The sequence below is a fragment of the Mytilus galloprovincialis genome, chromosome 2 (genome assembly GCF_965363235.1).
Source record: "Mytilus galloprovincialis chromosome 2, xbMytGall1.hap1.1, whole genome shotgun sequence".
Classification (NCBI taxonomy): domain Eukaryota; kingdom Metazoa; phylum Mollusca; class Bivalvia; order Mytilida; family Mytilidae; genus Mytilus; species Mytilus galloprovincialis.
In genome coordinates this window covers 82,347,696-82,369,361 of record NC_134839.1, presented here as the reverse complement: position 1 = coordinate 82,369,361, position 21,666 = coordinate 82,347,696, and the positions used below count along the sequence as shown (strand labels likewise).

Genomic DNA, 21,666 nt, shown 5'->3' with positions numbered 1-21,666 from the left:
AAATCTTGCTATTGCACAATATTTTGCAATTAGATATTTCTTGCTTACTATTCTGGACAAAGAAAGATAACTCTAATTAAAAAAAAATTTGCTATTTCACAATATTGTGCAATTAGATATTTCTTGCCATTGCGCAATACTGTGCAATTGAAAAGACTTGCTATTGCACAACACTTAATATAATAATTTTAGATCCTGATTTGGACCAACTTGAAAACTGGGCCCATAATAAAAAATCTAAGTACATTTTTGGATTCAGCATATCAAAGAACCCCAAGATTTCAATTTTTGTTGAAATCAGACTAAGTTTAATTTTGGACCCTTTGGACTTTAGTGTAGACCAATTTGAAAACAGGACCAAAAATGAAGAATCTACATACACAGTTAGATTTGGTATATCAAAGAACCCCATTTATTCAATTTTTGATGAAATCAAACAAAGTTTAATTTTGGACCCCGATTTGGACCAACTTGAAAACTGGGCCAATAATCAAGAATCTAAGTACATTTTTAGATTCAGCATATCAAAGAACCTAACTGATTCATTTTTTGTCAAAATCAAACTAAGTTTAATTTTGGACCCTTTGGACCTTAATGTAGACCAATTTGAAAACGGGACCAAAAGTTAAGAATCTACATACACAGTCATGACAGTTAGATTCGACATATCAAAACACCCCAATTATTCAATTTTGATGAAATCAAACAAAGTTTAATTTTGGACCCTTTGGGCCCCTTATTCTGTTGGGACCAAAACTCCCAAAATCAATACCAACCTTCCTTTTATGGTCATAAACCTTGTGTTTAAATTTCATAGATTTCTATTTACTTATACTAACGTTATGGTGCGAAAACCAAGAAAAATGCTTATTTGGGTCCCTTTTTGGCCCCTAATTCCTAAACTGTTGGGACCTAAACTCCCAAAATCAATACCAACCTTCCTTTTGTAGTCATTAACATTGTGTTTAAATTTCATTGATTTCTATTTACTTAAACTAAAGTTATTGTGCGAAAACCAAGAATAATGCTTATTTGGGCCCTTTTTTGGCCCCTAATTCCTAAACTGTTGAAACCTAAACTCCCAAAATCAATCCCAACCGTTCTTTTGTGGTCATAAACCTTGTGTCAAAATTTCATAGATTTCTATTAACTTAAACTAAAGTTATAGTGCGAAAACCAAGAAAATGCTTATTTGGGCCCTTTTTGGCCCCTAATTCCTAAAATGTTGGGACCAAAACTCCCAAAATCAATACCAACCTTCCTTTTGTGGTCATAAACCTTGTGTTAAAATTTCATAGATTTCCATTCACTTTTACTAAAGTTAGAGTGCGAAAACTAAAAGTATTCGGACGCCGGACGACGACGACGACGCAGACGCCAACGTGATAGCAATATACGACGAAAAATTTTTCAAATTTTGCGGTCGTATAAAAAGCTGGGACTAAATATAGTATATTAATAATAGTCCCAGAAAAAAATCAGGATAAACTATAATAAAAAAGGCAGGAAGGTAAAGAATGAAAAATAGAAAGGCAAGACAGAGATTACGACTAAGCGGGACGAAATTTCCTAGCCCCCTCCCCCATAAAGATCAAATGGTAGCTCGATCACTTAGAAATACTTTTTTTAACAACTCCTAGCTGGCTTGTATTATACAAATTTATTAGAAATTCAAATAAGACTGAAAAAAAATAGTCTTAACTTGAAATACGTGTTCAATTGTATTATTATATATATATTATATATACTGACATTTGAAACTTTGAAATGTTGTACGTTTTGTATTATATTATCAGTGATTTGTGAATGGAGAACACTATATAAATCATATAATGCACTTAATGTAAATTAATTATAATAAATATAAAGAATCTGAATGTAATATAAATGATAATCTGAATTTGAACTTCTGTATAGTTATGTTATTGGAGGAATTTTCTCCAATTATGCCAAAAGTCTTCATTAGGTCCATAAAACATGCTTATTCATTCTTTTTTTAATTTATTAGATTAGTGACTTCAATACAAAGATATACTGGCAGACTGAGAGAGTCCTAAATGTACGATCACAGGCACTCGTCCCAGAAAAAGTACATTGTGTTATATGAAGGTATATATATATATATATATAAATATTCTGAGACGAGTGCCTGTGTGTAGCATGTGTAGTACGATGTACTATTTATGATTCTTGAAATTAACGCTCCCGACTTAGTTACGGTATAAACATTTGATAGGCTCCCTTAGCAGGTGCTTGTATTCATGCGCTAAAACACTTCCGGTAGTTTTACAAGCAAACACAAATTTACAGATGAACCATATACCGCTTGCAGAAGTTTCTAACATTTTTGGTAGATAAATAGATATTAAAATAATAGTTTGATCTCTTAAAATAGATGTGTTTGATATTTTATCTAGTATTTCTTTTGAATGTGTAGTGATACAAATTAGGTGTTGTTTGGTCATTATTATGCCGGGGTCAAACTCCAACTATATTTTTAGGATTGCACAGTCTTTGAGCCGGACTCTGTACTCCGTCATTGACAACATGTCTCTCGTAAAGTGTGGAGTGTTTTTTGGACTTGGTGCAATTTTGTCCTACGGATTCGGGTTTTCTTGCCAAATAACAACTCTTTTAATTATAGCTACATATTTAGCTACTGGAGGCTGGAAATTCATATGGGTAGTGATAAATACACTTCCTAGAGATGCCAAGTAAGTATAAAATCAAAAGAACTTCAAAGTCCAAACAGTGAGTTACCAATAACATCAAAATAACAAAACTGATAGCGCAATGCATTTATTTGTAAAGCCATACAGTTTAACAGATATATATAAATGAAGGAATTAAGAAGGACCTTTATCAGGACTCCAGGATCTGGTTTTCTTTTTAGCTTGAGATTTCAGGATTGGTTCTTGCGGGATCTGGGAATTCTTTTTTTCGAACTACAGGATAGCGGGATTTCAATTTCTTTAAAACGGGAATCCGGGTCCGTTCTCCACCATTCACGTTCGCGCCCAATTGCATTTGCCCCCCTTTCACTTTTGCACCCTACACCTTCGCACGGAAAGACCATTCACACCCTACACCTTCGCACGGAAAGACCATTCGCACCCTACACGTTCACACCCAATTTTTATTAGTTTTTTGTTTATTAACTTTGTAATCAAGTTTTGGCAAGTGTTTTCCTCTAAGTATATTTGTTGTCATATATGCATTGTCTCAAAATAAAGTGAGACAATGTTGTTTTTTTTTGTGTTAAATAAATATCAATTATGTTTTGGATAGTGCATATACTATTGTTGAAAAAAATAATCATTGTTTCTAAATAAACGTGACAAAGAGAGATTCTGTTAACGTTTTTTTTTTGTGATAAATATATCTTAATCATGTTGTGGTTAGTGTATTGCTACATTGTATAACTTTATTTCATGATTGTTTAAAAAAAAAAGTGAGATTCAGACATTCTGATGACTTTTTTTTTTTTGTGTTGAATAAATTTTAATAATATGTTTTGGTCAGTGTATTGCCATAATTTTTTCAATTGTTTCATTTAAAATCTTCAGTGTTTTACTCATACCAAGCTAAATACATGCAGTATTTCCATCAAAGCAAATTATAAAACAACAATCATGATTTTCTAATTATTCATCTGGAATTTGATTTAAAATTGGGTGGGAACGTGTAGGGTGGGAACGGACCTTGGGTGTGAATGTGCGAGGTGCGAACGTGTAGGGTGCGAAAGTGTATTGGGCGCGAACGGACCTGGCACCTAAAATCAGGACCTCAGGATTTCATGTTTTAAAGCCCAAGATATCGGGATCAGGACCACTCCTACCACCCCTCATCTTCTTTTTCTTCCTGGTACAGGAAAGACCCTGGAGCCGAAGTACAAATGTATGGAATATCCTGGAATAAATGATTTTCAAAGATGAACCTTGATATTTGGAAATAGGAGTACTCAGATAGTTGTTGTTTCAATATTGGGTTATAAAAAGTTGTATTGTACATGTTGTATGACATGTTTTAGGTTGCAGAATTTTTTCGCTGTGTGAAAGACCCATGGGTTCATGCCTTAATGTTTTTTTTTAGCACTTTGGTAGGGTTGTTGTCTCTATGTCATGCTTTCACAGATTCCTCATTTCCATTCTGAGTTCTATTCCACATCTAAAATTCAACCATACTTTTCTAGTTTGACCCCTGGCTTCACCTGTTGAATACTTCACCCCTATATTGATCTTTTCATATAGACCAGGATGTTAATTAATCCCATCCATGCATAGTTTTATGATGTTATAAAGTGTATAAAATGAAGTTGGATACAGAAGAAACAGACAATTTCTGGAACTGAAGTAATACAGCTGAGCTGGAGTTGTGCTCTTGTGCTCTTGTGTCTGGGATCCTCTAGTTCACAACAAGAAATCAATCAAATTCAGATGGTCCAACAAAGAGCTGCTCACCTAAATACTTGTTGTAGATACAACAATACTGTCACAAATATGCTCATTACCTACATGAACTGTGGCCAACACTTTAAAAAAGATGCTTCAAACTACAAGTGTAGACTAGTCGTGTCACGGAAATAGAAGCTAGTTCCTTCATAATATAAGTTCCAAAAGGAAAATGTATTCTGGAATATAATTTCCACAGGAATAAATATTACAGTGTATGTTCCTAACGGAATAAATGGTATAAAATATTTGTTCCAACAGGAATAGATATTATGACAATGTTTATAACAAAGTTTCCATTTTAACTTCTGTTAGGCGGAACAAATATATGTTGACAGTTGTCCATGTATTCTGTAAATCATTTTGTAAGTTAAACAACTTCATTTAACAATCTACCCTAATAATCTTTCATTACATTAGACAGCAGAATAGGACCTACACATACTAACCATTATAAACATCTTCAAACCAATAAAATTTTCATTTTATCTACACAATATAGAACAATGGAATCTGCTACCAACAACAGCAGCTCTGTCTGATAGAAATCAAATTTATGTAAATTAATATCAAAAGTGAATACATCTGTTATCTTATTTTGTGTTAAAAAAACATTTGTTCAAATTCTGAACTTACTGAAAATTGAGTTTAAAATATAAGAACCATCAAAACAGATTAACATTTAAAATACTGTATCTTTAATTTTGTATTTGAAAAAATTCTAAAATCAATCACAGTCTTGATCAAGTACATGTTTTGATGAAGTTGCACAAGGTTGATTTCTATATGACATGTATGATGCAGCTCATTTCACAAGGTTGATTTCTATATGACATGTATGATGCAGCTCATTTTTAGCCAATAAGGTAAAAAAACTGATTTCTATACATGTATTGAAAAACTGCTTAACATGTTCATTTAGATAGTTTAACTAAGAAATATACAAGGATTACAAACCACAAACAAATAGTAATCCCTGTATTATTTTATTTTTCTGTTTACCATTAATTTTACATAATATTACTTAAAATTTATTTCTTTTGCCATAATAAATTAGCTTTCACTATTGTGTGCATTATTTAAATACTAATATTAATCTTTTGTTACTTCATAATCTTATAAGTCATGCTTATATTTTAGGTCTTGGGAGGTGGATATTATTAGTAATCTTAGTGTAATCAAGGGTGTACAGAATTTTACACTTGTGTAAAATTCTCTACACCTTTGATAACACCAAGATAACAAATTTATTTCTTTGGCTAATGTTGTTTTATTCTATAGTTTGGCAAAATTTTATTTTTTGGGAATTTTTGGCAAAATTTATTTAACCTATGGTGAACATCATGAACAAGGGTGGGGTGTTATTTACACCAGTGTAGTTAACCAATCAGATTGCAGGATATTTGCTGCATGAGATCCTTTAAAGTTATTTTTCTTTCAAACAGCATACATCATGTACATGTAGATGCTGTATGTGATTTTCTATTCCTTATGTACTTTTTTGGTTTTTGCCTGAATTTTCATGTATTTTTTTTTATAAATAGATTACTTCTCTGGACTGATCAATGTCATATGGATGAGGATGTTTTAGATACTGTAAAGTAATTTTTTTAGACCTAATTAAGGTTTTCTCAAAACCTTTTATTTATTATGTTTACTTAATACATGTGCATTTTTTACAGGGCATTGAAAGTATTAATCAAGTTAAAGTTGGCCACAAAGAACCATATCCAAAATAATATTACAGTACCTATGATATTTACAAAAACAGCTAAGAAACATCCATCAAAGCCTTGTCTTGTGTCAGAAGAAGGAACACTTACATTTGAAGAGGTGGAGAATCTGTCCAATCAAATCGCTAATTACTTTTATCAGGCAGGGTATCGTAAGGGAGATGTTGTAGCACTATGCTTCACAGAGAACAGAATACAATATGTCTGTTATTGGTTGGGCTTGGCCAAGATTGGTGTTGTAGCGGCATTAATTAATTACAACCAAAGAGATGTAGCACTTTCACATTCCATAAATGCAGCAGACTCAAAAGCTATTATATTTACTCCTGATTTATCAGATGGTATGTAATAAAAAAAGTTATATTAATTGAGTAACACATTTATGTTAAATAAATATCCTTTGAACATACATTATTGTAAGGGCAGCTGTACAACTAAAAATGGAACTAATATAAAAAAAAAGAAGGAGATCTAGTAAGATTGCCAATGACACAACTATCAAACAGAGTTCCAATGAAGTGAATGTAAGCAATTAATAGCCACCATACAATGTTCAACAAGGACAAAACAAAACAATTTTCTAAAAATAACATGACAGACATGAACCAACAACAACCACTGAACTACAGGCTCCTGACTTGGGACAGACACATAAAGAAAGTTTTGTGAGTACTATAAATATATATTTTATTCTGAAGAACCTATGTTGATACAATGGTATACAGAAATACATAGACATACATAATAATACTATAAAACATGGTGAGGTTACAGCAAATAGAGAAGAAAAGAATGCATAGGTTTGGAGGATTCCATTTTATCAGAGAGAATCCATTTTTGTATTAATGATTCTAATGAGCTTACACAGCTTTTTAAGTTTTGATTGTTTTGAAAAATTCATAACTGCTTTAAACTTGAGAGTATTAATGTTGGTACAGAATTTTTCATCTATACATTCTTTCCTTTCTTCGGAAAAATATGTACATTCTAAAATATAGTGAAATTCATCTCCAATTTCATTACTATTACATAAGTTACAAGTTCGATTTTCTCTGGGTATGTTTTTCCATCTACCAGATTCTATTGGGAGCTTGTGATTTACGGTTCTAAATCTACAAAGAGTGAAAACGTCTTTATCGTCTAGCTTGTTGACCCTCCCCTGATCTTGCACAGTGTTATAACAGCACAACATAAGAACCATCTGTAAAATTCATTAACAATAATAAGCTTAACTCATTAGATCGGTACCAGACACAGAAACAACTAACATTTAGATAATAGACACAAAGCAACGAAATAAGAGTACTCATATTAACTGAATGCTTGTTGAATTTTGAGATACAAATGATCTATTTTTAAGATTACAATGTATGTAAAACATTCTAAAACATTTTCAATTTTTCTAGTACTGAAGTTAAGGAAATCATAAAAGATTAGTGTGAATACTTCACACAAGTCATTTAATTATTAAAAGATAAATCGGTGATTATTTTTTTATTTCAGCATTGGCTGATGTTGCTTCACAGATACAAAACAAAGTAGTGTTTTACTGTACTGGTAATATGTCACCAAATCAAGTCTTGTCTCCAGTAATGTTACAGTCAGAACTGGCTCGCAGTCCTACATACCCTCCACCTGCTGTCAAAGTAGGTTACACAGGTAATACTGTACTGGTAATATGTCACCAAATCAAGTCTTGTCTCTAGTAATGTTACAGTCAGAACTGTCTCGCAGTCCTACATACCCTCCACCTGCTGTCAAAGTAGGTTCAACAGGTAATACTGTACAGTCAATATGTAATGTCAAAGTAGGTTACACAGGTAATAATGTCAACAGGTAACCAAAGTCAGTATTATATCTTTGGACATATAGGTAATTTTATAATTTGTCAGTCATTTGTCAATGAAAACTACTTGCATATGCAATTATAAGCTTTTAAAAATAATAACGCACATATCCTATGACAGAAATTCTCATGGAGATGCATCTAGCTAGAAACTTGTCACAGTAAAAGATGATTAAGCACCTAATCTAGTTTTGGACTCCCAGGAGACCAATTAATGTCCATAAAATGAAATATTGGTTTCATGTAAGTTTCAGAGCCTCAATATTGAATTCCAATAAAGCATTGAATTCCTGCACTCTTTTTAAATTATGTGCCTAATTTAAAACTTTTATATATCATGTATATTGTCTAAAATATATATAGAATAATTTCTTTTCTTCTTTTTACAGAGAAATTATTTTATGTATTTACATCAGGAACCACAGGGTTACCAAAGGCAGCTATAATTAGTCATTCTAGGTATTTACTTTTATAGCCTTATTAAGGTGGTACCCAACACTATTAACTTTGACACTTAAACAAAAATATAAAAATTAAAATTTTTTTGAACCAACCGTTTTGTCAGAAAAATTACACTGGTTATATAGCAATTTGATCATTGAGAAGCTTTATATTCCTTTACAACACAACGTAATTAAAACGTTGTGCTGACTTTACAGAGTTAGCTCCCTGTAGTGTTAGGTACCACCTCAAATGTCTAATATATTATCAAATTACCCTAGTCTTATTATTTATTAGATAGTCCTGTGTTTAAATTTCCCTAGGAATTTAAGATGCAGAAAGAAGAAGGCACTGATCATGGACTCTCCTAGAAGGCCAATAGGACTGGCCTTCATGTAATCCACACTGCCAGATTGATTTAGCTCATCATACAATTTTTCGTATGAAATAAACTTTACTTTGTTTTTCTTCATAAAAGGTTAAATAAAATTCCTGAGTAAGTGTCAGTGCAAAAATTTTCAACCCCTGGTTATATGAGAAATACAAGAATTTCAAGACAATTTTTCTGTCTCATATTGGAATTTTTATTTTGTAAAATTATATACATTTATTTGTCTTTCAATAGATTTGTTTTCTTTCTAATTGTTTAATCCTTCCAGATTTTACTATATGACAGTTGGTGCTACTTTTATCTGAGACTATTTTTATTGTTTTGATCTTTCCAGATTTTACTATATGACCGTTGGTGCTACTTCCTTAGCTAATATGACAGAGAAGGATGTTGTCTATGATACATTACCATTGTACCATACAGCAGGGGGCGTGGTAGGAGTTGGTAGTATGATAGTCTTAGGGTGTACACTAGTCGTTCGGAAGAAATTTTCTGCCAGCCGATTTTGGGAGGACTGTATTCAATACAATTGTACTGTAAGTACATGATTACTTTTGTAATCAACCTCTTTAAATGTCTGTTATTTCTACGCTTGAATCATGTCACATATATATGTGTTATAGAAAAAAGAAGAGGTGTACATAAGATAGTATTTGACACCAACTTAGTTCACAGGATCATAGTTTCTACAGAAACCGGTTTGCACCATTTTCCATGATAGCTTCAAGATATTTGTTGATTTACATGAATGGGTAGGTTGGGATGGTAGGTTGGGATTGATTTTTGGGATTTTGGTCCTAACAGTTTAGGAATTAAGGGTAAAAAAAGTCCCAAATAAGCATTTTTCTTGGTTTTTACACAATAACTTTAGTATAAGTAAATAGAAATCTATGAAATTTTAACACAAGGTTTATGACCATCTAAAGGAAGGTTGGGATTGATTTTGGGAGTTTTGGAATTAGAGGCCAAAAGGGTCCAAAATTAAACTTTGTTTGATTTCATCAAAACATGAATTATTGGGGTTCTTTGATATGCCAAATCTTACCATGTATTTAGATTCTTAATTTTTGGTCCTGTTTTCAAATTGGTCTACATTAAGGTCCAAAGGGTCCAAAATTAAACTCGGTTTGATTTTAACAAAAAAATTGAATTCTTGGGGTTCTTTGATATGCTGAAACTAAACATGTACTTAGATTTTTGATTATGGGTCCAGTTTTCAAGTTGGTCCAAATCGGGGTCTAAAATTAAACTTTGTTTGACTTCAACAAAAATTGAATATATGGGGTTCTTCAATATGCTGAATTTAACCATGTATTTAAATTTTTAATATTTGGGCTCGATTATCAAATTGGTCCACATTGAGGTCTAAAGGGTCTAAAATTGAACATTATTTGATTTCATCAAAAATTGAATTCTTGGCGTTCTATGATATATATATGCTGAATCTAACCATGCATTTAGATTTTGGCTATTGGATCATAATAGGTAAATGTCCAATTCAAATTTTTTAAGATTTTAATTTTAAGTTCTTAGACCACATTCATTCTGTGTCAGAAACCTATGTTGTGTCAACTATTTAATCACAATCCAAATTCAGAGCTGTATCAAGCTTAAATGTTGTGTCCATACTTGCCCCAACTGTTCAGGGTTTCGACCTCTGCTTTCTTAGAAAGCTGCGCCCTGCGAAGCATCTGGTTAGATATGAAAGCAATACTTTTAAATGGATGCCTGGTACATGTATATGGTTCACATATCTTTCCTTAGTACTCATTCAGTCATTCTTCATTATAGTAGATGCTAGATAGTGTCAGACAAAAGTGTCAAAATAGCTTCTAAAAGAGTAATGAAATAATATTTAAAATTTTTCTTTTAAGTAACTTAACCAAGTGAGCATGTTTTAGAAACTTTTGCTTTATGTTATAAGAAAAATGTCCCCATAATAATGAAATCCAGCTTGAAAAACTTTGTATGCCTTATGACCTGAGATTTCATTCTTCAATGCAGGTCATAACCTGCATTTTCATCGTCACAGGTTGACAGGTATGTTAAGTAGAGGGGCATTATGTTTTTTGGTCTGTGCGTCCATTCGTTCGTCCTTTTGTCCGTTCATCCCGCTTCAGGTTAAAGTTTTGGGTCAAGGTAGTTTTTGATGAAGTTGAAGTCCAATCAACAGATCAGCTTGAAACTCAGTACACATGTTCCTTGTGATATGGTCTTTCTAATTTAAATGCCAAATTAGAGTTTTTACCCCAATTTCACAGTCCACAAAACACAGAAAATGGTATTGCAAGTGGGGCATCCGTGTACTATGGGCACATTCTTGTTTTTATTATAATATAATGCATCATATTATTCAAAAGTTGTGATTTGTCAGTTCTATTTCATTGTTTTAGCAAAGTGACCGCTGGGACAGATGGACTATAATACAGAACAAATTTTGAAATATAATAGTTGTACTGAAAAGCTGAAAACTGTATTCAAATTTATATTTGTTTCATTACTTGGTCTGGTATATTGTTGCATATTGTTTATATTTACACCTCAAACAAGTATCGTTGATTTATTCTTTCTGAAGTGGAATTTGCTAGAGCCTCGTTAAAAACAACATTGGAATGAAATTTAACCTCTTGTAAGAAAATGATTTATTATTTTCAGGAGAGGGAATTGTATATTGATGGAATATGTTATAGTTATATTTGTTGCATTTTTAATCCACACCTCTCCTGTTAAAGCAATGACTAGACTTCAACAGAAGTTTATGTAATGAAAATTAATTAAGAAACTTCTTTTTAACCAGGCTGCACAGTATATTGGAGAAATATGTAGATACTTGTTAGCTACTCCAGCAAAACCTACAGACAATCAGCATAAAGTCAAAGTTATGTTTGGAAACGGTTTGAAGCCAGAAATCTGGAAAATGTTCCAAGATAGATTTGGTGTTAAACAAATGGGTGAATTCTATGGAGCAACAGAAGGAAATTGTAATACAAGTAAGATTTTGAAGGCTTTAAATTGAAGTCAAAGATTAATTTGTGGTGAAAAAATATACTAAAATTACTTGGACTGTCTGTTTCACAATTCAAACTTTATGTTAGACATTCTGATGTTAAGTAATTTAATTCAGAACTGATATGAAAGAAATAAGATGAAGTATCTAAACTTTTTTTTTCAGACAATGCAATTGAATTTCTGAAGTAAAGGTGTACTCACAAAAGATTTTTGAATATGTGTTTTTTTAGATTACACACATGTATCTGAACATTTTGAACTATGGTTTAATGCAAAAGATTCATTCAATGCTGTTTATCTGTATACAAAAAAGGGAGATAACTGAAACTTTTGTAAGAAAATCATGGTGTATATTATATTTCAGTGAATCCAGATAACACAATAGGAGCAGTAGGATTTACTACAATGATTGCTCCCTTCCTTTATCCTATCACTCTGATTAGATTTAACAAAGATACCGGAGAGTACCTGAGAGACAAAAATGGTATCTGTATAAAATCAAAGCCAGGTATGTATATGACCAAAACATGATAAACATAATCATCATGGACATTAACCTACAGATGTAAGAGAGGCCAAGACTTGATATTTATGTGATTCTCTACCTTCAAGCTAAACATGAAAGTTTAATACATGATCACTAGGTTTTCAAGGGTCTTTCTAGCTAAGGTTAAGAACTATTTTTTTTGGTCTTCATTTTCAACAATTTAATCATGATAATAAAATTCCAAAATCATTGACATCAACTATTTTAAAATTAAAGACTAAATATATTTTCTTCCTAGAACAAATGTAAAAGATATCAGGTAAAAATTATTTAGGAATGATTTTATTATTTTCAAGTGTGGTTAAATATGTCATCTAAAATCATATAAAAATGAATGCGCTTAAAGTTAATCTTTCTAATTTTTTCCCATTAAAACATTTGTGCTTATTAACAACAGGGTAATTTATGTGTATAACACTTGGAATAATTTAAACAGCAAATTTTTAAGAATTATTGGACCGCTCTAGTGCTTTTATCTTGACACAAAAAAAATGCCCAGAAATAGTTTCATTCAGTAGTAACAAAATTGTGACATTCTAATGATTTATATAAATCTTTTTAATAAGACTGATTCAACATTCTAGATGTTAGCACTTAAATCTTCTTCTTGTTGTACGTTAAACAAATAGGCAATATCAATTTTAAGTTTAAAGAACAATGATTCAAATTGACAGGTTTACATGGTCATGAGTAATTACCATTATGAAATTTTCCACCTTAACCCTTTCACCGATTGCTGCCCAGACTGAAGCTACTCTGAGACGATGGCTTCCCTGGCTACTATAACTTAAGTGAGAGATCTTCATAATAAATGTCAATAAAAACTTGTTTGTAGTTATTTATGTATTTATTTCTTTCACTAACACTATGTTCACAGTTTTGTTCATGTTTTGATAATTTTTTCTTCATAAAATATTCAAATTTTTGGCATTATTGAGGTGAAATTCTCAAAATTCTGCTCTTTGACCCAAAATCGTAATTTTTTAACCCAAAACGGCAAAATTTTGAAAAATTTTACGAGGCTGTACAAATTCCTCACACTGAACGATGTCCATTCCAAGTGTTTTGTACATAAAACGACATTTTATGTAAAAAAATATACTAGTTTGGCTTCAATTCTTCCATATTCTTTCAAAAAAAATGTTCCCTCATTTCAAATTCTCGTAAATTCCGTAAATTTCCTCTGATTTTGACACGGTTTCCAACAAACGGAAGTGCCATGTTTACACTTTCATCCGGGTATTCATCAAAGAAAGATAACTCATGTTGGCACTGTTTTGAGTGGGAAATATAAAAGAGGTATTCCGATCCCGGTAAAACGGGACTCATTGTCAGCTGTCTGAAGAGTTAATCCCGGTAAACCGGACTCATCGACGAAAGGGTTAAAGAAATAATTTGGGTCATTGACAATCAGTGTAAAGGAGAATAGTCATTTTTCTCTTTAGTTAAAATCTTAAAAGGTCAAGGACAATCCACATTTTTTTTTAAATGACATCAGAACAGAAATTTAGTATCATGCTCCATGTGAGTATGCGTTGCTCTGTGATGTGTCTTGGCATCAATTTCTAAATAACTTCATGTTTACCAACTACTTATATATTCTCACACATAATGGTCATGTATGAATTTCATTTTTCTCAAGACCTACAAATCACAGCTTCTTTTAAAAATTTAATATCAAGCTTAACTATAGTAAGCTTAACTGTGTGATGTGTTTTCACAACCATAACTCACAGTGAGTCAAGTCGTTTAACATTATGTCATGTACTGAGTAGATTTGTTGAAGCCAGATAGTTTTTGTTGTTGTTTTTTTTATCTTTTGTCATTCAAGTTTATTTTTGAAATGTTCAAGATACTTAATGATCCTAACAATGTTTTTATTGAAAATTTGAATATTTTGTTCTTGGAATTCAAAATGTAAGGAATAATTAATTTGAAATGAATTTTAGACTCACTTCACAAATATCATTTTGTAATTTATAGGAGAACCTGGTGAATTGGTAGGGAAAATAGTTAAAGGTGATGCATTAAGAGAATTTGATGGATATGTTAACAGACAAGCAACAGATAAAAAAGTGTGTCCAGATGTTTTTAAAAAGGGAGACTTAGCCTTCTTAACAGGTATGTATTGTGTATATCATATTGGATAAGACTTAGCTTTCTTAAGAGGTATATATTGTGTATATCATATTGAATGAAACTTAGTCTTCTTAACAGGTATGTATTGTGTATATCATATTGGATGAAACTTAGTCTTCTTAACAGGTATGTATTGTGTATATCATATTGGATAAGACTTAGCCTTCTTTTAAAAAAGGTATGTAGACATTATTGTGTAAACAATGTTTGATAAGACAGGATATGGTGTATAAGTTCTAATTCATTTCACAAACATTAAAAAACTAAACGAAAGAAATAGCATTTACAATGCTTTTTTCAATGTTATAGTCACAACAAAACCTTCTACACTAAGCAAAAACTCTCTCACCTCCTTGAATGTGTATAAATTGGCCGCTAACCTCAGTTTGTGTTGAAATCTTTCCTCGATGGTGATCATGCTAACTCAAAATGGACGAACATGACTGCAGGGAAATATAAACAAATTTGAAAATTATATCTGGCTAAAAAGTCGAACAAATGTTACCATGAATTGCAGAGAAATTATCTCAAGAACTGTAAAAATATGAAACCATACACATTTCAGATTTATTGAATATAATATCAGAATACAAAAGTTTTTATTGTGATAATCAACCAGGTGTATTATTTGCATTAATAACATTCTGACATTAATTTCTGAATTTTCAGTAGCTATTGATATTAAGTTCGTATTATTGCTATTATTATTTATTTTCATGTAATTTGTTAATATTGTTTTTACAGGTGATGTATTAATCATGGACAAGTTTGGATACTTCTATTTCCAGGACAGAACAGGTGATACATTCCGGTGGAGAGGAGAGAATGTATCAACGTATGAAGTAGAATCTATAATAAGTCATCATATACAGCTAAAAGACTCAGTCGTTTATGGAGTAGAAGTGAAAGGTATAATATACATTTGAAAAATATGTATATACTTGATCTATTTCAACTTGTCAAAACTTAGAATAATATCCATTACTGAGCATTTAGTTTTGTCTCACCTCAATGAATTCAAAAAGATTCTGTGTTGCAGAAAACAATTTATTAGTCTGTGATTAGAGCAATTTAAAATTAACACCTAATAGTAAGTCAATGATGTTTGGTAAGAGGTTGTATAAGAATTTGCACATCTCATTTAAATGGAGATTCTTTTAACCCTGCCATCTCAGACTTGATTCATTGACTTTGAAATTTTGCATAGGTTTACATGTTAAAGCTTGTGTTTAGGTCGCTTCATAGGGAACCACTAATCATAAATCAATTGTATTTAGCATGCAGTTATATTAGTAATCACATGACTCATTTTGAAGGGAGTTATTTGACATGAAACATCAGTCATGTTTGATTATCATTAGATGTTTTGTGCAATGTACATTCAGAGTTTTATTTATGACTTCAAGCTGGTTAGCAGAGTTTTTATGTCTCTGCTTCAAATTTTGAATTGATAGTTTTTGCCCACAATAAGTCATTTTAATGAGTTGCAGTACAAAAAGAATGTTGTCTCAAAAATATATATTTCTTATTTGTACTCAGCTTAATTAAAACGGGATAAAAATACTCCACACACATCAATTTTATACTTTGAGATCTTTATATAAAGGTACTGTGATTAAAAAAAAAAAAAAGAAGAAAATACTTGAAATGAGGGATGAAGAACAGTGGTGGTGACAGTGGTGGTTACATTTACATCATGTATCCATGATTTGGAATATTCAAACAAACAGTTAGTGACTATATCTTTATATCATCCTAATTCATTTATAATTTTAGGTTTAGAAGGAAAAGCTGGTATGGCAACCATTGTTGATGAGCATAAAAACCTTGACCTTTTGTCCTTGACCAAAGCATTACAGAAATCTCTGCCTCCCTATGCTAGACCAGTGTTTATACGACTGGCAAGTGAAGTTGATACTACAGGTAACTGTTCATTAATAATACAAATAACTGGAATTAAATAGGTGTATCCATAAAGCAGGAGATTGACTGGTAACTAAATCTGATATCAATTATACTCTCATGGTAATGCATCTGTGTGACATACTGTGCACAGTTATTCAATCTCATTATAAATAGACTGCTTTTGAGTATGAAAATTAATTTGGGAAATATATGTAAAAGGGAATACCAAAATTTGTTGCAACATTGGCTGATGTACTCAAAATAGTTCAGCTGATTATGGCATTAATCTCATTGCAACTTAGGATTGGCACATAATTATGATGTCTCAATTTTAAGTCTACATCACACGAAAAAAAAAATCAAAATTAACACGTCAGGGCAATTGAGCTCTAGATTTGTTTTAATACATGGTAACCCTTAAATATCATACCTGCCAACTTTTCAAAATGCCCATGGGGGTTTTACATGCAAAATGACTCCCATAGTCCCACAAAACCTGAAAGGGGGCCTTCAAATATATTTTAATGTTGTTTTTTGGCTTCGTCATACCTTTACAAGCCTTTAGCCATTGTAAAACTAATTGTTTTGATGAAAAATGGGGACGAAATTAAGAAATAATAGATGCAAGCTATACTTTATTGTAGTTTTAACATGGGTAGGCATTATATTTATGATTATTTTTGCCAGAGCGATAGTGAATATAATGCCTCCACATGTTAAAACTACAATAAAGTAATAGCTTGCATCAATAATTTCGATTCTGATTAGGACAATTAAGGTAATTTCTATGTCTGATGTGTATAAGGGTAAGAGATTGTGTAGGCTCTTCCATGAACCTCCCTTTTTTTGTTTCTTAAGAAGCAAACAGCTGGCACTGTTTTTGGTGGAAGAAGACTTCAAGTCTTCTGAAGGCCAATGGTGCCGACTTTAAAATCATTGAATTGCGTATGCCGCATTCGTTTCTGTGTATTACAATTTCATAACAACTTCTGATTTCTGACACCGATTTTTACACATGATTAAGCATCTGAATCATTTAATTTGTAAATTAGGATTGAAAAACAATCACTATCGAAAATATGTACCTTTTTATTTATGTAAATTATTAGATTTCATCTCATCTACATGAACGTTATTTGTTTACTTGTAACCGGATGTTTTTACTGTAGATATTTGAAGTACGCATGCCTGTATTTGGTATTGGAACAACTCGCCCTGTTTACATGTTCGCCCTTAAAGTTATGAATTTGCAGACAAGAAGATTTTGTTTCTAATAAATAGAAAGGATCTATTTCTTATTAAATTGTTGTCTTTATTCATTGTTTTCCTTTGTCATGTGAATTAGATGCCCTTCTACTTCAAATGGTTTGAATCTATTTATAAAATTATTCAAGACTCAGTTGACAAGAACAGTACGTTGCTGTTGGGAGAATTTTGATTAAACTCTAAATGCTCATAGAATAAGAAATATAATCTAAACTGAATGTACCTCCTTCTGAATAATTTATTGCAATATAAATATAAATCCCTTTTGACAAGAGAAATCTGACTTTTGTCAGAAATATTTGTTTCATATGTGCAAAGGTAATCAGTGTAGGGGCCATATTGGTTTGTTTACAAATATGTGAAGAAGCCTCTAGAACCATGACCTAAACATAAATAGTCTTCAGAAAACCGTAAACTTTATGCAATACTATTTAATCAATCATGATTATTTTCATAAATTTAAATTTGATTATTTAAAGAAATAAAATTATAACAATTACGATTTTAGATTAGAGATTCTGCAGACATGCTTTGATCTATTTACAGCCAAATTAGTTTTATACCTGTGTGAAAATGAAAATAATGGTCTAAATGGATATTAATTTGTTTACTAAACAAGTAAAGACAAACTATGGATGGAAGATAATAATTCACATAAATATTTCAGGACATTTGATTTATTTTAATAAATATAGGATTTAAAAACTGCAAGTGCAAACAAATTAAATCTTCTTCTTCTTCTTCTTCTTTGCTTAAAACTTTACATACTTCTTTGTTATATTAAGATAATTACATTAGATGTATGTTTCATTATAAAACGTTATTCTGATTGGCTAACTGCACATCACATGTTATTCCTTAAGCAGTTGTATCACACAATAAAACTTATCATTCATGATGACACGAGGTCCCATAATAAAGTGCACAGGTAAATTAAATAAAAACTTGATGTAAATCGTGTTTTCATGATCCTAGCTAAAAAATGTAATTATAAGTATCGAATGCTTCTTTTTGTAACTTCATAGGGTTGTAAAAGCGTTGACCGTGCGCACATTTTTAGAATGAAGCGCTTCTGCGCTTCATACAAAATGTTCTTCGGTCAACACTTTTACACCCCAATAAAGTTACAAAAAGAAGCATTCAATTCTTAACTAAACATCTGTATACTTTTTGGTGATGATTCAAAATTTTATTTTTCAGTTATTTAGTATTTTGTAAAAAAGGGGGAGGGTTTTTTTACATGTCGCGACGTATCTCAAAAACAATTTATGATTTTTGCTTCAACCTTTACACACTTCTTTGTTATATTAATCTAAAGATCTGCATACTTTTTAAATCAAAATTTTATTTAAGTGATATTTAGTTTTTTTGAAGAAAAAAATGAGGGGGGGTTTCATATGTCCCTCCGTATCTCAAAAACAATAAATGGAACAAAGCAGCCTAGGTTAGTGGGGCTGTTTTTCTGGTAATTCAAATTACCTTTTATTCACCTTCTTCCACCTCAGAGCTATCAGCTCTTTGATTTCAGTGGGAGTAGTTTTGGAACAGCCAGAATGAACAGTTGTCATATCTTGGTCAAATATGTCAATTTCGGAATGCAACACATTACAGTCATAATAAATGAATTAGTAACAACATGTGCATCATTTAAGAGTTTGTAAGCGTTTTAAGTTAATGAAATAAATTAAATGCATGTCAATTTGATAAAATTCATTATTCTGTAGTAGTCAATATATACATGTGCCAAAAAAATTATTGGATTTAGAGCATGGGTTTATTCATAAAGCGAAAGAAGCACATAGTATTAGAATTGCTCTTTCAAAATTTCTATTTGGGAGCCTCCATGGGGAAATCCCCCACAAATAGTGAGAGTTGGCAGGCTTTTAAGAAATTACTAGTATAAATCAAGAGGATATATTAGGGATACCTTTATATTTCTCAAGACAATTTTATCCTGCCGTTTGAATGCTCGTCAAGTTAATATGCTTATAAAAGAGGTAAATTATCTACCAGAAAAACAATTTACCAAAACACAAGTATCGATGGGAATTATTTCATTCAAACTGAGAAACTGTTGATCAGTTGAAAATGAAAAAGGTTATAGTAAGCATGAAAATTGTTATAAGAATACAGTAACTGAGTAATTTTGATGAATTACAGTTTCATATAATACCTTTTTTAGTGAAGAAAAGCTTATTATCGAGTACCCATTACGAATCAAAATATAATAAAGACATTTTAAAATTTATATAATTAATATATATATATATATATATATGTTCTATACATTGATACAAAATATAAACCTACATTTCTTATAATTCTTTATTTTCAATAGTAATTAAATTATTATGAAAGGGAGATAATGTTACAGCAGACAAAATAACTTCAAGACAGAAGTTATCTCCCATTCATAAAATAGTCAATATTTACATTCTTAGAAAATAAATGTTTTATACTTTTTTTTCATACCAAAAATTGAAGCAATGTTTAGAGCAGATGTGTTATAAAAGATCTTTTTAAAGAATTATTTACTTAGGAAAAACCATTTTTTTGTGTGTGTCAGATAGTTTTTGCTTTATTTCAAGTATTCATATCTTGAACAGTCCCTTTCTGTGTATTCTATGAACACAATAGACTAAATGAGTGATTAATATATTATCTTTTTTTTTCAGGCACACATAAATTAAAGAAGGTAGACTTAGCTAAAGAAGGATTTAATCCTAATATCATCAAAGATAATCTGTATTACATGAATAGTAAAACACAACAATATGAACCACTGACAGTACAAGTTTATAATGATATATGCAGTGGCAAAATTAGACTGTAACTTTTATCTTTCGGGCAAAAATTTGAATGGCAGCTAGGTTTCAGGAAGAAATACTTTTTGGATTAAAAATAGTAATATGGGGTTATGAAAATGTCTGATTATTGGGTTGTCACATAGGAGATAAGTAAACAATGTAGCATTCATAATCAGAATAAATCAGCTTTCAATGGGAGACTCCAACTACTGCTATTTCACAACCACTTTCATCTATTCTATGACCAAGTGTAATGAAAACTCATTCCTTTCCTCCAGTTTTATTAAATCAAAAAAAATTGACAAACACTAGTGAGAGGGGGGTGGAAGATGTCCTGATCCTGAAATCCCAGGCTTAAAAACATTTAAACCTGAGGTCCTGAATTTAAAGAAATTTAAATCCTGATATCCCAAAATTGGAAAAAAGAATTCCTGGATCCCAAAAGGATCAATCGCGAGATCCCAAGCTTAAAAATACCCGATCCAGATGTCCTGAAAAAGGCCTGGCCCCCCTCCTAGTGACTACAGTGTGAGAAAGAAAAAAAATCATGTTTGATAGGCAGTGTATGTTTTTAATTAATGAATGTTTTAAAGGTTTGTTTGTTTATTGTACGAGAGTTATTCCTTGTTCAGAGAATTAAATGTTTATTCAAGCATGACAATTGTGTATATTATGTGAGTTGAACAATAAAATTGTTATTGTATGATATGCCTTACTGATGTGCTTCGTGTTATCCTTATTATTAAAGAATACAAGTGAAAAATTAAATACTTTACATCTGTTCAATTAACAACAATTTGTGGGTTGAATTTTAATTCTACCTCAAGCTTTTGAAACAATTGCACCTACTGCAATCAATCAGCATGCTTTAGGTGACTTAGGATCACTGAGGGGAGGATTCAGATCTAAAAAAAAACCTGTTTAACCCGCAACATTTTTTCGCCTGTCTGTAGCCAGTCTTGTATGATTTTTAATTTTAGTTCATTTAAATATTTCGGAATTTAGTATGACGTATATAATCACTGAACTAGCACACATTTTTGTTTAGAGGCCACCTGAATCATGCCTACGGGTGCAGGATTTTCTCTCTGTATTGAAGAATCTGATGTCCACCAGCTGTTTTCTGCTCTT

The 21,666-nt window shown here is 31.3% G+C and overlaps 1 protein-coding gene across 1 annotated transcript; it reads left to right on the top strand.

Moving 5' to 3' along the window:
- Window positions 1-2,453: 2,453 nt before the first annotated feature.
- Window positions 2,454-21,250, top strand: LOC143064598 (long-chain fatty acid transport protein 4-like). The gene is made up of 11 exons (XM_076237519.1): window positions 2,454-2,714; window positions 6,134-6,525; window positions 7,688-7,843; window positions 8,420-8,489; window positions 9,197-9,398; window positions 11,660-11,852; window positions 12,236-12,379; window positions 14,402-14,539; window positions 15,302-15,466; window positions 16,334-16,480; window positions 20,404-21,250. Exons 1-11 carry the CDS (start codon window positions 2,470-2,472, stop codon window positions 20,559-20,561), a joined length of 2,010 nt encoding a protein of 669 aa, XP_076093634.1. The 5' UTR covers window positions 2,454-2,469; the 3' UTR covers window positions 20,562-21,250.
- Window positions 21,251-21,666: the final 416 nt, after the last annotated feature.

Coding starts and splice junctions, on each gene's coding strand:
- LOC143064598 (XM_076237519.1), top strand. CDS start 2,470: ATGCCGGGGTCAAACTCCAACTATATTTTTAGGATTGCACAGTCTTTG. Junction 2,715..6,133: donor ACACTTCCTAGAGATGCCAA/GTAAGTATAAAA, acceptor CATTTTTTACAG/GGCATTGAAAGTATTAATCA. Junction 8,490..9,196: donor GCTATAATTAGTCATTCTAG/GTATTTACTTTT, acceptor TGATCTTTCCAG/ATTTTACTATATGACCGTTG.